This window comes from Urocampus carinirostris, chromosome 10 (genome assembly GCF_059441175.1).
Source record: "Urocampus carinirostris isolate Australia breed hairy pipefish chromosome 10, RoL_Ucar_1.0, whole genome shotgun sequence".
NCBI classification, from domain to species: Eukaryota; Metazoa; Chordata; class Actinopteri; order Syngnathiformes; family Syngnathidae; genus Urocampus; species Urocampus carinirostris.
The window spans coordinates 23668354-23692466 of NC_142358.1; the positions used below are offsets into that span (position 1 = coordinate 23668354).

At 38.7% G+C, this 24113-nt stretch overlaps 2 protein-coding genes across 4 annotated transcripts; one reads left to right on the top strand and one right to left on the bottom strand.

The window, feature by feature from the left end:
* Positions 1-442: 442 nt before the first annotated feature.
* ftr86 (finTRIM family, member 86) lies at positions 443-13827 on the bottom strand. Of its 2 annotated transcripts, none has more exons than XM_088345422.1 (11): positions 13651-13827; positions 10856-11431; positions 10697-10792; positions 9399-9632; positions 9149-9311; positions 9001-9078; positions 8885-8926; positions 6431-6487; positions 6092-6151; positions 5808-6010; positions 443-894 (listed from the first exon to the last, which is right to left on the bottom strand). In XM_088345422.1, exons 2-11 carry the CDS (start codon positions 11360-11362, stop codon positions 559-561), a joined length of 1776 nt encoding a protein of 591 aa, XP_088201548.1. In that variant the 5' UTR covers positions 11363-11431; positions 13651-13827; the 3' UTR covers positions 443-558. The 2 variants fall into 2 exon arrangements, with proteins under 2 accessions (XP_088201548.1, XP_088201550.1); XM_088345424.1 differs by lacking the exon at positions 13651-13827 and adding an exon at positions 12766-12913.
* nudt8 (nudix hydrolase 8) lies at positions 13307-23393 on the top strand. 2 transcript variants are annotated; one of them, XM_088345425.1, is made up of 5 exons: positions 13307-13395; positions 15485-16171; positions 19004-19136; positions 21104-21181; positions 22954-23393. In XM_088345425.1, exons 1-5 carry the CDS (start codon positions 13373-13375, stop codon positions 23146-23148), a joined length of 1116 nt encoding a protein of 371 aa, XP_088201551.1. In that variant the 5' UTR covers positions 13307-13372; the 3' UTR covers positions 23149-23393. The 2 variants fall into 2 exon arrangements, with proteins under 2 accessions (XP_088201551.1, XP_088201552.1); XM_088345426.1 differs by lacking the exon at positions 13307-13395 and adding an exon at positions 13678-14155.
* The last annotated feature ends 720 nt before the right edge of the window (positions 23394-24113 follow it).

Below are 24113 nucleotides of genomic sequence, written 5' to 3' on the forward strand. Positions count from 1 at the left end.
TTTTATTTTAAATAGTAATGGGCAAGGAATGCGGGCTGGGCCTCATTCAAGCTAGTCTTTTGAGATTGTATTTTCTACATATAATTTGTTGGCATTATAATGCAAAATGATTCAACTAAAGAAAAAAATGAGTAAAACTAGTTTACATGTGTAAACTAGTTTTACGCATTTTTTTTCTTTAGGCACCGGACAAAAAAAACCCTAACATATTTGCACATAAACAGCTTTGTAATACAATAATATAATACACAAAGGGAATAGGCTCAAACTAATGCTTTCAACTGCCAACTCTTTATTCCATCTTTTTTCCTTTTCAAAGTTGAAACAAGAAAACAGAACTTTACCTCAGTTGTAGGTGTGAAATTACTGTTCTGTTTATTATTACTATAGTCCCAATTGGCATAGTGAAAAAGGATAAGAAAAACCAAAACGATAACTTGCGTGTGATTTTCTTCTACACCTTTATTACGACAATCGTTATTACATGAATCATGTTTCATCAATTCTCTACAGCAACCAAAAGCATACTTAATCTACTGCAGACACTCAATTTGTGTTTCAATCCAACTGGCAGATTTTGACAGAAGAACCAACCCCACCCCAGAAACGGAATCCCGGATAGAGTGGCCCGTTGAACTGGGTCACGTGCCTGTGAATAAGATGAGCCTGGTCGTCTGCGATGCGGTAAAAAGCCAAAACGCCGGCGTGCTGGTCCAGGTAGGTGCCGATACGTCGGGTTTTGGGTGAGCCGAGGAGTTTCTCTCGGCTGTCATGCCAGAAGGAGAAACCGTTACCAGACCAGTACAAGCTCCACGAATCAGGATTATGTCCCAAACGGCTTCTGTCATCAGAGGACTGCCGATCGATTTCCTTGTATGCCACTCCAATGGTAATCTGGGCAAAGAGGAAGATTTTTGTTGTTGTTGTTGTTGAAAGTCATCTTTTTACAATATTTGTATCAATTTGACCTATTTTTCTGTTTGAATTTTTCTAATCAAGATGACCCAATATAAAGTGAATCAATTTTGGGGAGGGGGTATTATTTTAGACAAACTTTTCTTCTAGATAAAAAAAAAAAAAAAAAAACTCGACACAATTGTTGTGTTGGTTTTCTCAGAAAAGCAAAACACAGAACGTTGGGTCAAATCAACCCAAGTATTGGGTTGGTCCATTAACTCCCCAAAATGTTTTTAGAGAGTGAGTTGTTCCTTGTCAAATCACCCGTAGATCTCTGGTAATCAAACCTATCTTGATCTTCATGAAACTTTATGTACTTGTTGATAATGATTGCGCAACACACAATCCACATTTTTGGGTTCATCTGATTACCGTAGCTGTTTAGAAGCTATAGCTTGTGGGATTTAAGACCTTCCTCCCCAGAAAAAAGGCGGTTAGCTGCCTTCTAAAAACTATTCTACATAAAAAAAAAAATATATACTGGCTTAAAATTTTTCAAAACATCCATCTGTCCATCCATCCATTATCTGCACCGCTTATCCTCAGTAGGGTCGCGGGGGTGCTGGAGCCCATCCCAGCTATCTTCGGGCAGTGGGCAGGGGACACCCTGAACCAGTTGCCAGCCAGTCGCAGGGCACACAGAGACAGACAATGCGCTCATTCACGACTAGGGACAATTTGGACCGGCCAATTAAATTAACATGCATGTTTTTAGAATGTGGGAGGAAACCGGAGTGCCCGGAGGAAACCCACACAAGCACGGGGAGAACATGCAAACTCCACACAGGAGGTTCGATCTCATGACTTCACAAAACATATTGTCAGAAAAGAAATTCAACAAGGATTAGGCTACCAATCTGCAATCATTTTAGACTGGTGCATGTTTTAGCACCTTGACCTTACAATATATTTTGACCTTGAAATTGACCTGTGTGAATTATTCCTACACATTTTTTTTAAACGTTACACACTTTGAGATGTGTCTGGGAGCAATAATGCACCAGATGCACCAAACCTGATTGGGGTGGTGCGTTTGAGTTCAAGTCAAAATGGTTTGCAGGAGGAGGCGCCAATGACTGAGGGGCCGCGCCCGCTTAGCATGGTAGAATCCTACCCTGGCTTAGGTTTTCTTTGTCTTCCTTGGCAAAAACGAGCTATTAGGGATCCAGGTCAGCTGGAGTCCCCTTCGGTTACCAATGCAGGAACAATGGATGCCTAATTAATCAGTTAACAGGCAATTTCAGTCAGACACACAATGAAATAAATCTCTAGCGTGGACAATGTTCCCTCTACACTGCGCGCGTGTGCAATCGTGCACTGCCCGCACAAGAAAATCTATCCCTCATCTCATTAGCTGCAGCGCTTATCCTCAGAAGGGTCGCGGGGTCTTTCATCCCTATATGACCAAATATTATGTAAAATTATGCACAAAATGACTTAAAGGAAGGGGGAATAGAACAAAAAAGAAAAAATACCAAAATGAAAAAGGAGTGAAAAGCTGAGAAAAAAAAAGGAAGAGGAAAAAAAAAAGAAAAATTCAGAAAAAAAAGCCCGAAAAGAAAAGAAAGAAACAAAAGGAAAAAAAGTAAATAGAGAACAAAAAGAAAAAAAAGGAACAGCTAGGAAAAAATTAACACATTGAGATTTATTAAAGGAATTAAAAAAAATAGAAAAGAAACGGGGGAAAAAGAAGAAAAAGTTTGGGTTGCATTCAAATAATTTCCAATTATACCAAGTCAATCTTGGTGCAAACATTGTACTTCCACTAAAAAATGTGATTGAATACAGTTGTGTATCGTGCAACAGACTAAATAAGCCCCCCAAAAAGTTAGTATTATGCGACAAAAGATACCAGGAAAAAAAAAATGGAAATCTTGTGGAAGAAGTGTTGTAAAAACAAATGACGTTTGTAGGCCGTACAACCTTTGCAATAATACATTAGTCAATTCATTCAAAAGTGAAAAACTTTTTTGCATTGCCGAAAACTCAGCAAAATGTAACGTGATGTCAAGTTTTAGACATGTTTGATAATGATTTAGTTGCCACACTTGGGATTGCTGTTGCTCACAGACTCTTTGTGAACGCTCAGACCCGTGGAAAATTAGAGGGAACATTGAGCGTGAATGACGAAAGCACACGAAAGAAAATCAATAATCTTAGATTACAAGTTGACAGTTTGGGGATTTAAAACATTGTTATACATCATTAGCGTCTGATCACTTCCTGTAAACTAAAAAAAAAAAAAATGTCAGTCGCGGACGTGGAAACACTAGAAAGTCCAACACTCCAAGAGGAAATAGAAATAAGAAAAGGGAGACGAAAAAGTCTTGTGTGACGAATTGTGAGCCTTCCGAGGTTCCTTCTATTTGGCAGAGTTTGTGGCTGGAAAACGGTTGGGGGAATGTATTTGTAGCAACGTATTCCCTTTATATTGTTGATAGTGTTTGCGCACATCTATATTCAAAATTTTAGTTTAATTGGAGCCTTCCCATTTCCTCTAACATTCCAAAAATGTGTACACGGGTTGGTTAATAAGTCAAAATTATTCCTCAGTTTCAATGAAAGTGTGTTTAGGTTTTTCTGTGTTCAGCTGGTAACCAATTCAGGGTGACCACTGCTAGCCAGGATGGGCTCCAGGACCCCCCTCAGGCCTCGTGAGAACAAGCAGTTGGAAAATGAATGAATGCACAAAGGGGGTTGGGAGCTATGTCCCAACGCATCTTCAAATTTTTCACATAAAAAAAGCCAGTTAGTTTTTCTTTGAATCCTGCCATTTCGGAAACTACTGGGTCAATTTTAAAAAAAGTGTATTCAACTACGATTTAAAATGTGCAACAATTCTCGAGATTGTTGCATGTTGGATATTATGACCTTGAAATTGATGTTTAAAGAACATGTGGAAGACAATAATATCTGGTAAGAATGTTTGGTGGCATTACATGATTGGCAAAGTACTAAGAAATTCCCCAATCTTGGAAATTAAAGCCAATTTGGAATCCTTATTATATTCAGGGCTGTGGAGTAACAGAATACATGTAAAAGTTACGTAATTTAAATTTTTAAAAAATTGTATTGTCTACAGTTACATATAAAAAAAGAAAATCAAATTACAGTAACTTTTAGTTAAAATTAAGAAAACTCTTAGTTAAAATTAAGATAATTTTGCTGGATTACAATTTTATTTAAAACTATATTTCGTATACATAATGCACCGATAGAGGGATCTTGTCATCATTTCAATCACTGACGCGAGAGACAGAGAGATTAGGATAACACACACGCAGGAGATACGCAATTTGCAGGTTGTACAGACCGGCACCTTATTCACCAATGCATATTTGTCAGAGTGTGTTGCAGGTAAAAGCACTTTTCTTTTTGCCTCTTTTTTTAGGCAGCAAGTCGCTCACTTGTGATGTTTTCAGGGACATTTAGTAAATTGGACCATTTTCTTTTCGTATTTTGCAATTAATTGTTGTTCAAAATCCACAACATTATTTGATCACTGAGAAAATAATCAACTTAGCCTAGTAAATCTGAATAATTTCAAGAGGTTTGGCATCCCCCCGCCAAACAAGTACAAATGTGTGTTGGAAATGTAGAAAGTAAACAATTGGTGTGTTAAAAACAATATTGGATTCTTAATATGAACTAAAACTGCGCAAACCTCGTCTGCCATGTAAAAAAAAAAAAAAAAGGATTATTTTTGCTTCAAAAACAATTCTACGTTTTGTAGGACTACAAGCAACCACTTTATCCTGGTTTCCTCTGATTATATTTTAAGGTAATATTGTTTATTTCTGTTAACAATTTCGTAATTTCATTTATATTGTTTCTTCTTTTATGAGCATATTTGGTATTGGATTCATCCAAAAGTAATCAAAAGTAATTCAGTTATATTATTTTAATGTTATTGTATTCGGATTACGTTACTGATTCCTTTTTTCAAAAGTGGTTATGTTCCTGTTCCTTTAAAAAAATGTATTTTGTGAGAATGAAAGGTTCAAAGTGAGGTAACAAAAGCTTGAAAATTCAAAATAGTCTTGGTGTCTATCATTAATATTTAAAGGTATGGATATTTGGAATCTGTAAAAATCCACAAAGTCAATTTTAAAGACAAAATATTTGTCACAAGGCCAAAGTCCAAAAAACATGCTATGAAATCCGTGTTGAATAAGATTTCAGACATTTTGGGAAAATTGACCCAGAGATGGGCAGCACGGCGGCGCAGTGGTTAGCGCGTGTGCGGCACAGTTCTAAGGTCTTGGGAACCTCCTGTGTGGGTTCAAATCCAGCTACCGGACTTCCTGTGCGGAGTTTGTATGTTCTCCCCGTGCTTGCGTGGGTTTCCTCTGGGCACTCCGGTATCCTCCCACATCCCAAAGACATGCATTTAAGGTGGATTGGCCGGTCCAAAATTGTCCCTTGGTGTGAATGAGCGAGCAAGTTGTCTGTCCCTGTGTGCCCTGCGATTGGCTGGCAACCATTTCAGGGTGTCCCCTGCCCACTGACCGATGATTGCTGGGATGGGCTCTAGCACCCCCGCGACACTACTGAGGATAAGGGGTGCAGCTAATGAGTAATGACCCCGAGATTAATCGGTTCAGTATTTTTTGAGATATAACAGTTCAAATGAATGCTGCATCGGCCCTTTTTATGGAAAAATTCACAGTTCCATTGGTCTTAACTCCCAACCCCTGCTACGACTGACTTAAAATTATAGATTGTGTTAACAAGTGCAAAACATTTCAGGTAAATCATAATGACCTTGGTTTAAAATTTTTGGGTGATCTGACATAGATTGACCCTACTGCAAAAACTTTTGGCAGATATTGTCATTTAGTATTCTTCACCTTAGAACCGGTCCACTCCACCTCCCAGTAGTATGGACTTCCTCCCAGTGGCTCAGTGCACAGAAGCTGGCGCCAGTAAAGGAAGCGATCCGGGTGGTCCCCCGGGTTCAGGTTCTCAGCACGCATAGTGGCCTTACGACCGCAATCTGACAACTGGATGTGGCGATACGCCGTGTTTGGGTCCATTGTAGGCTCAAAGCGAACTGAAGGAAGGAAGATACATTCAAAGTCAAATCCTGGTAGTGCAAAATGAGCAGTCTCTTATTGCGCTTATTTGGACTCACATTTTAACATTTCTTCCCTCGTTTTTGGTTCTGGGCTTACAGTTGATGTCACTAAAGGTGCTAAGGGCCACATCAAAAAGAAGATTATTTTTTTCACCTGTGGAAATGCTGTCAAGGCGGTTAGCTAGAGTTTTATGCCGATTTGAAACAGTTGGTAAGTCAAATTTATCTCATTTGGATAATTTGAGTCACAACCTCAAAGCATTTGCAGCAAAATAGACAAAAAATGTCCCATTCCCTAAACTAAATTGTTGTTTTCCAAATGACTTTTTGGTATGAAGGTGCAAAGGTCAAATGTTTAGTTTTTTTCCCCCAAATGTGCAACATTAGTTACCGTACCTTGAAGTTGTGGCCGAGGGAACGGTGGAGGTGGTGCTGAAGCTTCATGAGACAAGACTAAAATAAAACAAATTAGGAATCAGTGACACATAGCAGCAATTTTATAATAAGAATAATCAAAGACACTCAAAAATTAGTGACAGATGAAGCAGAATTTGCCAAAATTCATTGTCGCCACTCAAAATCATTCTCAGGAGTTTCTGTGCAGACATCACTGGGCTCCTTGGTAGTCTGAAGGGCAACCAAATAATGGCGGATCGAGAAAAAAGGACAGTTCCACAGGGCTGTTCAATGTCCTTAAACCTACATCAAGATCTGTATCTGCTCCTTTGTGCAAGGAGGAACGAGTTGATCACAGCCAGAGCCCTATGAGAACTTCTAGCAAGCCACCATTAATGTTTCTGACCAAACAATCACGGGCTCCAGGAGGACCTGGATGACCAACGTCCTTTTGGGGGCCCTTTGCTAACTGCACAGGACCATAGAGCTTAATTGGCATTTGCCATTAAACATCGGAGTTAGTAACTATTGTCCGCCACTGGCACTCGGGGCTTTTCACCAATGACAGCATGTTCAACAGACGTGAAAGTCTCTGCCGATTCTGTGAAAAAAAACTATATGCTGCCTGCTACAACATTTAGCATGACTGGTAGGCTGGTCGGTCAATGTTAGTCTTGGGTAGGCATAACCCATAAAAGATGCTCAGACTGCTACAGAATAGATAATGGCACCCTGACTGCTTTTACCATATTTTCACGATTATAAAGCCGCCCCTAAAGGTATTCAATTTTCTTCCAAATGTGTGGAACGCCCTACAGTGCAGTGCTGTCAAAGAAGATGTAGTAGAGGACACCATAAGAAAATTATAGTTTATCCACGTATCACCATCTAGCCCCATGCACACCTATCACAAGAAGTGTGCAACCTGGTTCTCAAAGGCCACCCGTCCTGCATGTTTTCGATGCTTTCTCTTCTTATACTCAGGTGATCCCAATCACCAGGATTGTTAACAAGCTACTGCCAGCTTGCTAACAAAGTGATAATTTGTATCACATGCTCTGAAAAAAGAAAAACCTCCAAAAACATGCAAGACATTTTGCCCTCGACGACCGGGTTGCCTACCTCTGCTTAATGCTATCTGCGAACGTCGCCACTAGCGATCATCATTTTACTTTTGATGGCTTGTGCCACTTTCCATAGCACCTCTGTATCTTTCACATCAGCATGCTGTCTTATTTTATTGTGCATTACTTCTCACATACATAGACAGAAAATGTTTAACGAGGTCTTATGAAAATGTGCTGCGTAACCGATAGCGCCATCTTGAATGTTCACATAATCCTAAATACGTGACTAATAGAACTTGACGTATCTCTGAAAATGGCGTCTGGTGTGCAGGGTATAGCATCATCTGATAATAGCGCTGTTCAGCAACTGTATTTCTCTAATGGAACTTTGTCTGTGCAGGGCTTCACATCCAATGTGAAAAAAAAACAAGTGAAAAAAGGGCTGCAAGCATTCCAAGCAGCTGATAGCAAACACTTTAGCTAAAGCATCTATCAACTGTTGTTCATTTCCGAGGAGCCGTAAGGCACAGAGAGTGACTCTGAAAGTAAACCTGGCATGTTTGCTAGGGGCAAATGTAAAATTCATAAACAGAGGACGAGGACTTCAGTAGGTTTGATTGGCGATTACTGGTAAAAATAAGTCATGTTCCAGGTCTATTTTTGTGCTCATCCTATTAGTGTTTTATGATGCCCACATCTATTGATGAATAAAAAGATGTAAGTACTTTGTCATCGATACTTGAATAAAGCACAACCAAAGTCGGTTTTGCTTTCGCTTTATTTTTAGATACGCACACTTGTATGCGTTTGTGTATGTGTATGTGTATATGTTTTTGAAAAACAGACATAGTAGGAGGCACCTCGAGGCTGGGTGCACAAACTAAATCCTAAACACACGCCTCATTATCAGGTGCACCTTATTTGGGTGTAAAATAATGCAGTGGCACATGTCTATGAATCTGGGATTTTTCATAAGGTGCGCGGTATGCTCTGGAAAACACGGTAACTATCGGGATGAAATCCTTGGAACCAAAGTCAGAACACAAGTTGGTGCAGTGGAATGTCATAGACCAGGAGGTTTTTCCTGGTCTATGACATTGCCCAACCTCATTTGGCTCGAGTATGCAAGCAGTTCTTGGAGGACAAAGCAATTGATACATTTGACTGTTCACCACATTCAAAGTCATTTTTGACCATTTGATGTGTTTTTAATGTGTTCCTCTAATTTTTTCGAGTAGTGCATTATTTTTTTGTTTGGAAAATGATTAGGATTCTACTTCATATATTGTATAATTGATTCAATCTTTATGTTGTTTTAAAAACATTTATTATTTCTTCTCAGTGAGAATTTAATCCCACCTAAAATAACAACTTTATCATCACTTACCTGGAGGTTGTGGCCCAGGTCCAGGATTTTGCGTCTCATAAACTATTGTAATAGATGGAAACAAGTGGTAAATGTTACAAAGATTCGGTTAGATAATAGATGCTCAGGAACTCTACCTGCTGAGATGCCGCTGTCTTGCCTAATGTTCAGTAACGTGGGTTCTTCAATTCGTGGGGCTACAGGATCCTCATTCACTACAGAAATAAAAATCCAGTTAATGTAGCCCACACTAACAAGAGGAGCAACAAACCTAATGAAACTGACCAAACGTGGCAAGTTTAGCAAGAGTGAACTTGCACACCTCCTTGATTGACTTTTGCAGCTCCTTTAAGACTGAGCTAACGTCAGTTACCAACGCTTCCTCTTTGAATACAATTGATTCTTTTGTGCTAGTGGGTTTGCCTGCCATCTCCAATGAGTGGAAATTCTGAATAGGCGAAAGGATCACACAAAAGCACAATTAATCCTTATGTTTGCAAACCTTGTCCCCAAAATTCATTTGACGCCCGACTACCTTTAAGAAACAAACGTGGTCTTGCGTGTCTGCCAGCCTGCTCAGCTCTTCTTTCTTCCAGCGGAGCTGCACCATTTCTTGCTCCAATCTATGAATGTGGCCCTCAAGTTGGCTGCCTAAAGAGCGTTCGTGCGTGTCGAGAAGCTCACCGACGTGTTGGCCGGTAACAGTAACAACATTGAAAATTTCGGAAAACAAATCAATTTTCTCTTGCTGCAAAGTTTGGATCAAAACCTAAAAAAAAAAAAAAATATGGGTTTTCAGGGATGGGAAAAAAATATATAAATTGTTGTATCTACTTTGCATACTGCTTTTTAGGGATGAGCAAAGCTTGATACCTGGTACTGATTTTGTATTGATATCAATAGAAGTAGTTATAATCTTGTTTCCAAGTGAAATCTTCCGATTCTGTTGGCATAATTATGCTCATTCTAAGAACTGCATTTAACTGCTTTTTTTACTCTATGTTCAAGGGCACATTGTGTATTTTTTAGCCACTTCTAGAGATTAAAAAAAACCCACGTCCTCAAAAAATAAAAAAATCCCTATTGATTTTAATAATAAATACAAATAAATCTATTAAATCAACATGCATTCTTTTAAATACTCATAGGTCGAGAAATTTGCATTTATTGTCCATAAAATGAGCCTCTCCTAGAAGGAGCTGACATAATTGCCTGGCATCTTGGTGCTAAGAGAACCCCCAAAAAACAAAACCCTTGTCAAAAGCTGGGCGGAAAGAATATTGGTGCAGTATGATCACTTTGAGTCTCTATAGTTTGTATTCTTCCCCATGCTTTTCTGCACTCATTTTTAGTTGCACTACACCAGAGGTCACCAAACTGGTAGTCCCCTTAAGGACAGCCGAGTTGCCAGCGGACCGGTTCTCAAAATAGCTCACCAGTACTGGGTCATTTTGATTTTATAGCAAATTTATTTTAGTGGTTGACTCAGTCTATTTAACTACATAAACTGGTAATCTTTTGCGCAAATTGATAAATAGTAGCTTTCAACTTCAAAAAGTTTGGAGACCCTGCACTACATATAATGGTCATATATTACACAGTGCCCTTTTAAATTACTTTTTACTGTTTAACAGGCATAAATTGAAGGGAAAAAAGTAGAGTAACATAAGAAAAAAAATACTTAAATGACAAAAATAGTATACTTTTTTAGCAGTGCAATATACTGGTGATCTCAATTTAGCTATGTGACTCAACAGACTACCAGTGATCTCTTATCTCGAAACGGGATGTACTGTCTGAACAGTCTAAACACAAAAAAATGATGCTTAGTACCTTATGTTGACGGCCAACGCTTGGAAGTTCATTTAGAATCTTCTCCATCTCCTGGCTTTGCCTCATCACTTCTGCCTTCATCTGAGTGAGCTCTTTCTAGGGAAAAAACCCACAACTACTATAAATTCACACATAACAAATGTATCACTTTTCACATACTTGTCTCTCCTTCCTCTCTTCCTCAGGTTTGAGTACATGGTGCCCTTTGTGGCCATGCTGGCAACAGACAACACACACACATTCTCTGTCGTCCCGGCAAAATAGATCCAAAGGCTGCTTATGTTCAGGGCAGGGTCTGGCAGCCACAGTGGGAAGCTGAGGATACACGCTGCCCTGCCTTGGTCCAATAACTGGAAGAATCTCCAGGTAGATTGGTTCCGATGGCGGAGCAGAAGAAGCAGAAGTAGTGAGACTTGGCTTGAGGCTGTTGGTCCGAAGTTTCTCCATAGCTTCTACTAGGAGTGTGCTTTTCGCCAGGCTCGGGCGAGGATTGAAGATCTGTCTGCATTGGGGGCAGCTGTACTGTCCCTTGCGGTTCCCTTTGTCCCAATGACTCTGGATGCAAGTCAGGCAGTAAGAATGTCCACAGGGTAGAGTTGCTGGATCCTTCAAGGTCTCCAGACAGACTGAGCAGACAAAACTATCTTCAGACCATGCTGACGCCATTAAGGTGCTGAGGTAGGGGATGGATGTTCCTTTTCTGGAGGTCAGACGATACTGGAACCCAACTGCTTCCTAAGAGGGAGAAAACACACCAACGTGTGTAAAATGTGTAAAAGGCCAAGTTGTTTGAATCATGTGCTGCTTAGAAACTGAAGCAGGTTTGGCTTAAGGTGGAACTGGTCAAACCTGTTAAAGGGAGTTTCTCTTCAGAAATGGTCACCTGTTTCTGAATGCTGTAAAACAATTGTTATCTTGGAAAATAATTGATGGGGTTCTATAAGATTTGGTTAAGATGCTCACTGAATAAGACATTTCCAAACCACTAAGTCCTTCATTTACTCGACAGATATTCCACTTCACTCAATGAATAGATATTTGTACATAAAAAAAGTATAATCGCGATGAGATCATCCATTCTGTGCTTGATAACAAGTGGAGAACAAGACAGGTTAATTTTACCTTTAAAAATGTATATGTTTTTCTGATCTATGAAAATATGGACACGCCTCTTTTAGCTGTATGCCTACTTTCATGCTAAGCTAGAAGGGAAGATTAGTCATAGCATTCCATGTGTATGAATGGTAAAGGGAGCAGTAGTTTAATGTATCACTGCTGAGCATCTGCCGATTCAGAGTGAGGCACACAATTCTCTTGCCTCATTGCAGAGGGTGATTGTGAGACTTGTGAGACCAACAATTCTGGTTTGGCACACACCTCTTGCCCAAATAGAATTAGTGATAGTATTAGCTTCAAACAATATAATTTTTAATGGTCCGCTCAATTGATTAATAAGATTTAGGTTCATTTATTTGTAAATCCGACTGTGGATCACCTAACAAACTTCATTGACGCCAATGGCATCTGGTACATCAGTTTGATTATTTGAAGTAGTTTTAAAGTTTATAGAAATTATTTCTTAAAAAGAGCAAAGATCTCTACCATCAGCTAAATAAGATAAGTGTGCTTTATTCAATATTTTATTTGTTCAACCCACAGCTATTCAGTTAAATGCAGTGCAACGAACGCTCTTGTATTGAATTTACCCCTGTGTTCCTGTCCAGAGCCTTCGCTCTAAAAATGCTGGTCTACTAGTGATCCCAAGAGCCAAGAAGAGATCGGTAGGTTCGAGAGCGTTTTGGTGTGGAAGACTCTGCCTTCTGAAATTCGGTCTGCAACCTCAGTGGAATCGTTTGAATCTAGGCTTAAAACATACTTCTATAGCTTATGAATGACATATATTTAATGTTGACAATATCTGTGCATCGTCTGTTAATGCTACATCCATTTTGGTCATCCTTTTTATTTTATTTTACATAATACTTTAAATATTTTCAATTGTATTATTAATTTTATTGTTTGTTGATACAACATCCATTGCAGTCAAGTCATCCTGGAAGGGGGATTACCTCATGTGCGGTCCCCTCAAGATTTCTTCATTTTCCTCATGCTGAGGTTTTCGAGTTTTCCCTTGCCCTCATGTAGGTTTTGGATCAGATGGTGTAATGATGGTCTGTAGAGCCCTTTGAGGCTCATTGTAATTCAGGGCTATACAAATAAACAAGACTTGACTTATTTTAGTATAGAAACGAGATGAATGATCTTAAATGAATGATTTTACTTTAGAGCAAAACATTCTGCTAAACATTTCAGATTTAGAACCTCGCTGTACGTCAATTGTATAATACTGACCGAGCAAATTATTACATTTACATCCCCTTTTTATAATTACCGGGGGCCAGCTAAAGAGCTATACAAATAAATAGGACTTGACTTGACCAATTCTTGCCTTATGTGTGTGGGATTTAGCACACAGTTAATATTTGTCCCACTACAAAATAATTTTAATTAAAAAACTAAATATCCCCCCCCCCCCCCCCAAATTCTAAATAATAGATACATTTATAATAAAACAATGATAAAAACAAGTCCTGCGTCACTACTGCGCAACCTTATGGCAACAGTGACGTCCTCGAAGCTACATTGAGCAATTACGATTAAATAGCACCCGGCGAAATGCTGCGCCCACAACTTTCACAGTGAGTTTTTTTTTTTTCACAAACTAAATTCGATTTAGTAATTCGAAGGCATACAGTCTTTTCTCACATCTCTGGCAATATGTAGCAACATTTCTATAAGCGACCTTACTTTTTGTAACAACTTACAACAAATTCGGTCAAGCTAACATGCTACATAGCTAGCGCACCCCCGAGTAACGTTATCTAGATACAAAATATCACGTATGGCGCATCACAGACACGAAATGGACAATTTTCTGTAAAACTTCAACCAACCTGTTTTGAAAAAGCGAACAACTCGCTATCTTGATAGGTGACCTAGATGTTTATTCATCATAAAGAATATGCTTGACTCGCCGTTACCGGTATTAAACAGCTCTTTTACCTTCTGAATTTCTTTCTACTTCTTTGTTTCCTGCTTATCACAAACTGATGGATTCAGGTGTGTCAATCCCTGTCGTCTCGGTGTCTTAAGAACGAGCGCACCCTGATTAATATTAGTTTTATTTTTTCAACATCTCAAGTTATAAAAACTTAAAATGCACGCATACAGTTGAAAACAAGGCTAGCCGAGAATTAAGGATATTACATCTTTGTTTTGACTTCACTTAGACCAGTCATGTCAACCATACTGCCTTCTTGATTTAATCCGGCCCGTTATCAAAGTTTGAGTTTGTTTAAAAATGGAAGAGAGTCTCTGTCAATTTTTTTTTTTTTTATTAAATTGAAACCAAGTGCTCTCCCCGGCCACTACAAGGCAGTGTTGATTTTCTATAGCGTGGTGAGTTGGTTCAGGTGTAAGACTGCATTCACTAACTGTTGAAATAAACCTATTAACACATACGATGCCAAACATAAAAATCGTTCCCCCTATTGTTTGTGATTAAATGTGTTGTGTTTAGAAAGGATCCCTTGTCATTTATGATTGCAATATGTACGGTGGGTTACTAATGCAAGTTGAATGATAAAGCATAATATTGAAAAAGAAAACAAAAGTTGGAGTAGACTTCCTTTTACGGATAGGGCCCACCTGAGAACTGAAAGTCTAGGTCTGGTCCCAGAGACAAACGTGACATCCCTGTTTGACATCCCAGATATAGACAAATATATACATGGACAAATGGATAAATAGTGCTGTCCAAGCATTAAAAGTTTGCCTACATGTTAAAAAACATAAAAGGTGCTTTACGTTAACAAATATGGTGTGCCTTGTGTATTTCAAATGGTCTAAATGAACTCTTTCCTTTTGAGTTTTTATTATATTTCTTGAATGGTAAACATTCATATACATCTATTGGGGTGTTTTTTGTGTGTGTGTGTGTGTGTGTGTGTGTGTGTGTGTGTGTGTGTGTGTGTTACTGTGTTATGTCATGTTTTGATTTTATTCATTCTTCATTTTATTCATTTTTACCCATTTGGTGTGTATGTCTATGCACTTCACATTCCGTTATGTTGGGTGGGGTATTGTGAATTTCTTAGTGCATATTTAATTTTTTATCGAGCACTTTTAGTTGCCTTTCGCCGTCCGGAAAGTGCTGTACAAAAACATTTTTATTTTATTTTTTTGATTGAATACATTAAGGCTAAATGTAGGAAGTATGTAATTCATGCAAAGAAGCGATGGTGCATCCTAAATATGTGACTAATAGAACTTGACGTATCTCTGAAAATGGCAGTGTAGAGCAAGGGTGTCAAACTCTTTATTTGGGTCTGTGTAAAGTTAAGGCCATATTGTTTTTTCACAAAAAAACGTTACAATTAAAAACATCCCGTGGTTCTCAAATTTTGTTTTTTGTTTTAATTTCCTACAAGCAAGAATATTGTTAGCCTCACTCTGCATCTGAAGACTTTCAGCACAGTAATGTGTAGCATACTAATTATACAGTATTAATATTATTCATAATTTAATGTGACAATTCTGTACATTCAAAAAAGGGCATAAAAAATTGTGAGGCTATATGAAAAAGTACAACGAATGTATTTGTATTTAATATTTCGATGATCACAGGTGAGGACCAGCCTCACCTGCCTCCCATGACTGCACATCATTGCACACTTGACAGCTTTATCTAAGTACCTAATACATTTGTGCTTTGTCTTGTTTTTATAGGTTGTTCCGGGGTTCACAGTTGTTGATCAGTTCATGCCAGTTAGGGTCATACTTGCACCTAAATGACCTAAATTGTATCCATGCTCGATGGGACCTCAACAGATGGAGCCATGAACGCATCATCGGAAAAAAGATGTTTTGCTCACCCTCCACAGACACTGCAACCCTTTCATCAAGTAAATTTATTTCCAGTCTAAGCTGTGATATTGAACAAAGACAAGAGTTCGCACTACAAAACAAGAAATCGTCACATCTCGCCAAGCACAGGAAAACTGTGACCACACGGGATCGACCTCAAAGACTATTTCAAGACATTTGTAATCCAACTTATAGAACAACTTACTGTCATATGTATGACAGACAGAAGGTTGGCACCGCTTTACAGTGGTTAAAATATGTCCAGACTAGCGCACAAGCTTACAGTCTCTCTTCTCAACAAACTCAAACAGTGCATGGAGTCTGGACTGAGTGTTTAACCCCGGAAAATGAAAGAAGATGTCGACGAGAGCTGGCTCCCAATTTAAAACTGTATAATGTGAACAACGGGGGAAAATCTCAAAGCCAAGAAAACAATCAGCGAAGATGGGCATCAATATTGGTTTCTCTCTGCAGTGAAGAGGGAGAACCTGCATTCCTCTTCACGTTGCGCTCTAGCATGTTGAAGGGCAGGCATAAAGGGGATGTCAGGTGAGTAGAAGCAGATGGTACCTCTTTATACGAGCTTGAATTTGTTTCAGGATTGTGTGTGTAGCCTGTGACAATTTTGCTAATATGAAAGAATAATTATAATTATTATTAATTGGTCGGTCCCCGCCTTCTCAAAAGAATCCAAGTAAACCCTCAATGGATAGAAATCACATCTTCCTGATCACTAAAAACACATTCAAGTTGTATTTAAACATAAAGATTACAGCAATAAGACTAATACGATAATATTAATGAAAGAAAATGCTAGTTTATTATGAGCACTTACTATGGGAGAGAGTCACTGTATTAAAGAGATCAGCATACTTCTCAACTTGTGCGTTCCCCCCAGATTTACCATAGATTATTAATATTGTTGTGGTATTCAGGGTTCTTACAGGTGCTTAGAATCCTTAAATTCTCTAATTTTAATGTCATGTTTTCAAAGATTGAAAAGCGCTTGAATTTCGGTTGAAGTGCTTGAATGCGTGAAATTGTTTCCATGTTTCTCAACAAGTCTGGTTAAAACTGATTCCGTCACTGGTCTATGGTGGCTTTGCTTTGCCATTTCCATTTCTTTTTTCCTTGTGATTAACTGCAGCTGGCAATAGTTTAAATGGCATTGTCCGATTGAGCCTCATCGCCCTCTATGGGTAGCACACAAGAGGACAGGTTCATGTTACACTTAAACAGGTCACTATGATTATGTGCCATACAAAAATTTTTGGTAACGTTTCCCGGTGGTATATTGTGATAGGAAGAACTTGAGAACTACATGATTTTACTCAAAATACTGTGCTTACGGCCATACTACCCTGAAGATTACAAATAGTATATGTAAATTGCAGATATATTTGTGGATCTGCAAAACACATAATTTACACCAGATTTTTTCATTTAATGGTTTTAAAGAAATTGGAAAAACATGGCTTTGATAGTCCTTAAAAAGTGTTTTAATTTGGCCATTAAAAAGGTCTAAGAACCTTGAGTATTCTATATACCGTAAATTCCGGACTATAGAGCGCACTTGATTATAAGCCGCACCCATCACATTTTAAGGGGAAAACCGATTTTGTCCATACACAAGCCGCTCCTGTATATAAGCCGCCTGCACCCACATCAAATAAACACGAAAATAATCCAAGCCAAATTTTAAGTCCCGCGATTGAAACTAAATGTCCTTCATTGAAGCACTCAGTTCAAAAATCACAGCCGCCAAAATGAACGTAAAATGATATAGGTACTTAAAATTTGTTGCAGACCTGCAGATTCTGGGTGCCCGTTAATAGTAATCCAAGGAAAAAAAGTGTATATTTCCAAAGGTAAGGGTGGGAAAAATATACATCCATTATTGTCCGCCGTGTCCACAAAAACTCACCTTTACCGGTCCCCATTTTCCCATCAGCCCGCGTTTGCTCCGCCCTTCTGTTTTAATTTGCTCGTGCAGAATAAGTGTCTCAAATAAATACAAATAAATACATTACAAAAATATACAGTGGCAAATACATATTACACATATTTACAAAGAAAGACGGTACATCGAGAGTTTTCAAAGCTTTAATAAAATAACTTTCATCCTAAACCGTGCCTTTGGGAGGTAGCCTCACGCTACTAAAAAGACGCTCGCGTACCTGCAAATTAGTCTGTTAAGTAAATAAATGCCGTAATCGTTATGATCAGGCCGGCTGTGGTTCTAAGATTGGGTACTGGAATATGAGCTTGCTCTGTCCACTCCACGCATCGGCCCGGTATTGCAGTACCACCGGGAACGGTGCATTCGCAATGATCGCGGCAAGGCTTTAGGGCTAGGACCTTAGCTTGGCCTTTTGGCTGAGAGTAAGTGTCCCGGCTCCTAGGCTTTGTAGCGTATTATGAACTGACCGATAACGGATAATGGATAATGAATAACGAAGATAGATCAATAACCCATAAAAACCCCAAACCCCCAATAAATTTGTTCAAACCAAAAAAAAAATGTTATATAATGAAATTGTGAATATGTTTGATTTTCGAGAAGGTTTGTTCAAACCTCACTTTGTGTTTGCTGTTAAAAACGTAATATTGGAATATAATAGTGTGAATGTGCTTAATTGCTGTTGAGATTGTCATGTTTGTTTTCTGTTTTTAGTGTCAATAAATTTGTTCAAACCAAAAAAAAATCACGGCAGACCATCCGCTTCTTCCTCCTTGGTAATGACATCTAAGTTGTCTTTTTAATGTCGGAAAGAAACTTTATCATGATGACGTTGTTCCACGCTCCCTCGTTCCACGCTCCCTTACTTCAATACATCCCGGCAATATGCCAGTTTGCTTTAAACATGGAAGCCTTATTTTGTGCAATTTGCACGATGAGGGTATGTTTACGCTCATAAGTTGTGATCTTCCTCTGCGCATATATTCCACCGGTCTAAATCTTACCTCTCATACTCGAGCGCCGCTGGCGGCCGTTAAAAAAATTCCATAAATGGGCCGCATCTCTGAATAAGCCGCAGGGTTGAAAATTTGGGAAAAAAGTAGCGGCTTATAGTCCGGAATTTACAGCGGTGATTTTATAAGGGTTATCATCGCCCAATAAGGGGAAATCAAATAAACAGTAACTTTAAATAAAAGTACTCACAAACAAAATTTGACAGCACTATTTTTTGCCGTTGTAGTTTGCACATGCGAACTGAAACAATCTGATGCTGGCAGTAAGCGTCATGACCAATGAATGGTTTAGAGCTCTTGTGTTAGCATCTTGAACTGCTCATGGCCTAGATTTTCCTTGGTATAGCAAGCAAGATTTTTGTGATTGACCGTTTTCTACACTCTGTTCTTATTTGCTCTCGTGTGTAGCTTTGCAGGAGGGAAGAGCGATCCATCGGACAGCGATGTGGTAGCTACTGCCTTGAGGGAGGCACAGGAGGAGCTCGGCATCAGCGTATCGACAAAAAACGTTTGGGGTGTTCTCAAACCTCTCAGGGACACAGTGAGTTAAGCAAAAAAAGGTAGATCATGTCTAAACAATTCAAATCAATGTGCGACACTTGGGACAGAAAACAAACTGAGTGGCTTTTCTCAAGGTACTTTGGTTTTCTCCCAAATACTAACAAAAGGCACGATAAGTTGATGGACAAGTCCACATTATCAAAATGTATAAGTGTGTCTAGAAGATGTTGTTCATATCTGTGTGCACTGCGATTGGCTGGCGACCAGTTTTGGGAGACAGTTGGAATATCCACAATTTTAGTGTAGATAGGCAGTCTAGAAAATGGATGTATGGTATTTTTCTTATGGCATTTTTACAATCAGCAACATGTATTAAATACAAATTTACCTATTCAGCTTTAATGGGGATAGGAGCTGTACGGAATTCTAAACTTTACACGCTGCCACCCTTTCCTGGCTTGTGTCATCATTGCAGCCTTAGTCAGCTCGTTCATGATGCCCGGGCAAGTACGTGCGTTTCTTAACTGTGCTCAAATTTTCATCTTTCTTAGAGTGTGGGGTTGCATTGGGCCTCCACTTGAAGCAAGGTTTTTCTTACTTTCATGCATCACAAACACCCCATTCCTTGGGCCTAATGTATTCCGCTCGAAAATCTTTTCTAAAGGAAAATATAAGCGCATAGGTGCAGCGGAAAATAAAGCAGAATGGGTTTTTGATCCCAGTTGAGCATCGTTAACACATACTTGATAAAGAAAATGTTTTGATATCCTTAAGGACACCTCAAACACACACCCCACCTTTAACTTTTTCAATATTTTGGCCGTTTCAAAAATTCTCAGTCAACCAGGAAAATTTAAGCATTTTTCTCCCAAAAATGCTAGAACTACTAGTTTAGAAAATTCAATTTTCCTACTGTGTTTAAAGCAATTGTATTGCCATCAAATTTTGCGAATCTTATGCCAGTTTATAGCAATTTACGAATAATGCCTTTTCTTTGAACAAATAAATACATTCTTGGGTTCCTGCAGATCCTTAAAGTCTTAAAAGGCATTGAATTTACCATTCTAAAAGGCCTTAATTGGCATTAAAATGTCTTGAATCCAAGTGTGTTTTGGTTGACTTGGTCTTAAATATGATTTCAAAAGGTATTAAAAGAACCTTAAAAATTCTTGAAATGAACGTGTCTTCTATGGGAACCCTGCATTCAAACGATGCTCATTTTTGCACAATGACTGTTCCTTGATTACTTATCGTACATTAGTGCCACCTGCTGTACTTGTGCAGTAATAGCTGGTTTAACGTGCGTCTATAGTTTCCGATAAGTATATTGCTGAAAACACTAAATAAGGAAAGAAGACATCAATGGATTTTAAACTTGCAGGGAGAACACGAGAAGACTGTGTAAAAAACTCTCATATAAGAAACTTTTCTGCCTGTTCTGAAAGTTCCTCCCCTGAGCCCTTTTTTTAAGTTAAATTTCTCCAGTCACAAAAAAACAGATCAGACCTAAAGGGTGTGGATATTAAAGAACAGCTATATGGCCAATAGTGACAATGATTGAAACGGCGCATTGTAGTCAAAATAATGCACAATAATAGTCCAAAAAAGGAACAACCCTGGCACCCTCAGCAAACTTCTTTACAGTTGTCAAATGGTAAAAACAGAGTAATGTTTTTCTTATCATTCCCTCCTCTTTATGTCACAGAAACAGCAAAATTATAAAGGGTTTTTATCGTCCAAAAATAGAATGACAAACACAAGATTATGCAACACTGTCCAAGAACTACTTTTGACTTTAAAATTGCGCTCCTAAATGCTACTACAAAGGTATACATATAATTTCATTCTGAAATGATTTTCAATGTATGGCAGCTCTGCAATTCTGAAACAGTTATAGCAGACATGGGTTCCAGCTATGAGTTTTGTGAATGTGTGCACCCTTTTTCTATGACACTTTATCTAAAAAAAAAAAATGATGAACTGTTCTCTTAATTTTTTTTTTTTTAGTCAGGGATGTTGGTGGCCCCTGTGCTGGCTAACGTAGGCCCTCTGGAGGAGCTGTCCTTCAAACCAAATCCAGAAGAGGTATTGTCATTGTGTTTGCTGCTTCATGAATACCACTAATTTGATATGGTTGCAATGAATTGGGTAGTTTTACCTTTTTAATAATATCCAAATGTTTTTTTTTATCTCATAAAATCACACCAAAAAGATTAGTACTAATAAGCTTCCTTAATATTGCTGCTCATGTTTTTTCCCTGCTTTTAAAGAGGACAGGCATAATAGCCTGCCATTGTCGGGCATTCTACTTGAGTGAGGTTGTTGGGGCTGTGGTTTGTTTAAAAAAGCACCAGGGAACCACTACGGAGTGCCAAAGAGCAGTATGACCGTATGTTGCTCCAGGTTGGATGGAAAGCGTTTGTGAACAGCAGTTTTCAGTTCTTTCTACATATTCTCAATTGGATTGAGGTCTAGACTTTGACTTGGCCATTCTAACACCTTGATATGGTTCAATTGTAGCTTTTGCTTTATGTTTCATGGATCATTGTCTTGTTGGAAGACAAATCTCCGTCCCAGTCCCAGGTCTTTTGCGGACTCTAGGTTTTCTTCCAAAATGGTCCTGTATTTGGCTCCATCCATCTTCCCATCAACTTTAACTATCTTACCTGTCCCTGCTGAAACCATGATGCTGCCACCACCATTTTTGCCTGTGGGGATGGTGTGTTGAGGGTGATGAGCTGTGCTGCTTCTACGCCAAACAACGTCTTGCATTGTTGCCAGAAAGATTCTTGTCTCACCTGACCAGAGCATCTTCTTCCACATGTTTGGTGTCTCCCAGGTGGCATGTGGCAAACTTTAAACGACACTTTTTAAGGATTTCTTGAAGAAATGGTTTCATTCTTGCCACTCTTCCATAAAGGCCAGATTTGTGCAGTATACGACTGATTGTTGTCCTATGGACAGATTCTCCCACCTCAGCTGTAGACCTCTGCAGTTCATCCAGAGTGATCATAGGCCTCTTGGGTGCATCTCTGATCAGTTTTTTCCTTGTATGAGCCGAAAGTTTAGGGGGATGGCCTGATCTTGCTAGCTTTGCAGAAGTCTAATACTCCTTCCATTTCAGTATTATTGCTTGCACAGTGCTCCTTGGGATGTTTAAAGGTTGGAAAATCTTATTGTATCCAAATTCAGCTTTAAACTTCTCCACAACAGTATTTCGGACCTGCCTGGTGTGTTCCTCGTTCTTCATGATGCTCTCTCTGAGACTATCACAGTGAAGTTGCATTTATACAGAGACTTGATTACACACAGGTGGATTCTATTTATCATCCTTAGTCATTTAGATCAACATTGAATCATTCAGAGATCCTCACTTGGACAGAGTTTGCTGCAATGAAAGTAAAGGGGTTGAATAATTTTGCACACCTTCTTTTTCGTTTTTTATTTGTTAAAAAGGTTTATTAGATATTTCAAAGTGTTTTGTTCACCTTCATGATTATGTCCCACATATCGTTGATGCTTCACAAGAAATTACAGTCTTATATCTCTTATGTTTGAAGTCTGAAATGTAGCAAAAGGTCACAAAGTTTAAGGGGGCCAAATAGTTTCGCAAGCCACTGTACATCATGCATTTTTACCGTCTGACGTGTGAAAAACTAATGGGTTTTATAGCCCACCCCAGGCCCCTCAAAACATGTTTTCCTTGGATCTACACAATTCTCATATCCTTTTTGACTTCAAAACTGGTAAATTTCTCAAAGGTGAGATTTTCATGCCTGAATCTTGTTTCATGAAAGAACTATTTTTTTCTATGACTAAGTTGCTAAACAATACACACTGTCCCCTTTGTTTTTCAGGTGGAGGAGATATTCAGTTTGTCTTTGTCCCATTTGTGTGAGCCTCAAAATCGCGGGTACACGCATTTTCGCAAGGGGGACAAGTTTGGATACACTCTCCCTGTGTTTCGCAACGGGAAGCATCGCGTTTGGGGGCTGACCGCCATTGCTTTGGACTACGCGCTTAAACTACTTATCCCGTCGCATCTGCAGTGAAGCTCATGAGTGCAATCCAGTATTTGTTTTCTTTAAATCCTTTGTGATCCATTAACGGCTTAACGAGTCGTTAAAACAGGTTGCTGAAGGTCACCTGACTGAATGAAATGAATTATTTACTTATATTCTACATAAGTTAATTTACATACTCATTGACAGATATTTATTTACCTGTATTGTGCTTTTATTTCAGTTAACTCCAACCGTTTTGAAAGGTTCATTCATTAAAAGATCATCCAAAGACATTTTCTCCCTGTAGATTTTATTCTTTGTACCTTAACAAGGTATTACAGTATTTATTGCAAATGACTGGCTTGTATGTATTGCAATGGGAAATGAATTGCACTTCAAGAGAGAGTGTGTATTGTTTGACCACAAGATGTGGCTAGTCTATTTGAAACAAGTGTTACAAAGCACAAGGAGAAATACAAACTACAGAGACTCAAAGTGACCAAACTGTTCCATTTTTTTCTTGCTATAGCCTTTCACTAAGTTTTTGGCTCGTGTACTCGTAGCAGCAAGATGGTGGACGATGGTCCACTCCTCCTAGGTGAGTTATAAATAAATGCACATTTTTTGACCTTGCAGTATATTATAAAACACATTTTTATATGAAAGGTCACATATTTTTGCTTTAGAAATTCCATTTCAAAGTAATACACTGTCCCTTTAAGAGCACATTCAATACACCGTTACTGTATTTAGATTGCAGGAGATATTCTGAAAAATTGTATTTCTGGTCAGTTGATGCAGTGATTTTCAACCTTTTTCATTAACCTAATGACTCCCAACACAGCAGTTGGGTCTAAAAACCCGGCGCCAATCGAAGGCGACGAGTCACGTCGATAGCTTCGCGTGAAAAAATGATTTCCGGTAGATATCATGTTGATGGTTGATACTGGCTGAATAATAATAAATAAATAAATAAAAATCTTGAAACGCACTGTCCCTCAAAAATGTTGAGA

What these genes read in the sequence shown, in the direction of transcription:
- ftr86 (XM_088345422.1), bottom strand. Translation starts at nt 11,362, where the DNA reads ATGGCGTCAGCATGGTCTGAAGATAGTTTTGTCTGCTCAGTCTGTCTG. An exon ending in AAGAGAGGAAGGAGAGACAA is followed by an intron (nt 10,793 to 10,855) that starts GTATGTGAAAAG and finishes TTTTTTCCCTAG; the next exon opens with AAAGAGCTCACTCAGATGAA. An exon ending in AGACAGCGGCATCTCAGCAG is followed by an intron (nt 8,927 to 9,000) that starts GTAGAGTTCCTG and finishes CTATTACAATAG; the next exon opens with TTTATGAGACGCAAAATCCT.
- nudt8 (XM_088345425.1), top strand. Translation starts at nt 13,373, where the DNA reads ATGCTGCGCCCACAACTTTCACA. An exon ending in CTGCGCCCACAACTTTCACA is followed by an intron (nt 13,396 to 15,484) that starts GTGAGTTTTTTT and finishes TTGTTTTTATAG; the next exon opens with GTTGTTCCGGGGTTCACAGT. An exon ending in AGGCATAAAGGGGATGTCAG is followed by an intron (nt 16,172 to 19,003) that starts GTGAGTAGAAGC and finishes TCTCGTGTGTAG; the next exon opens with CTTTGCAGGAGGGAAGAGCG.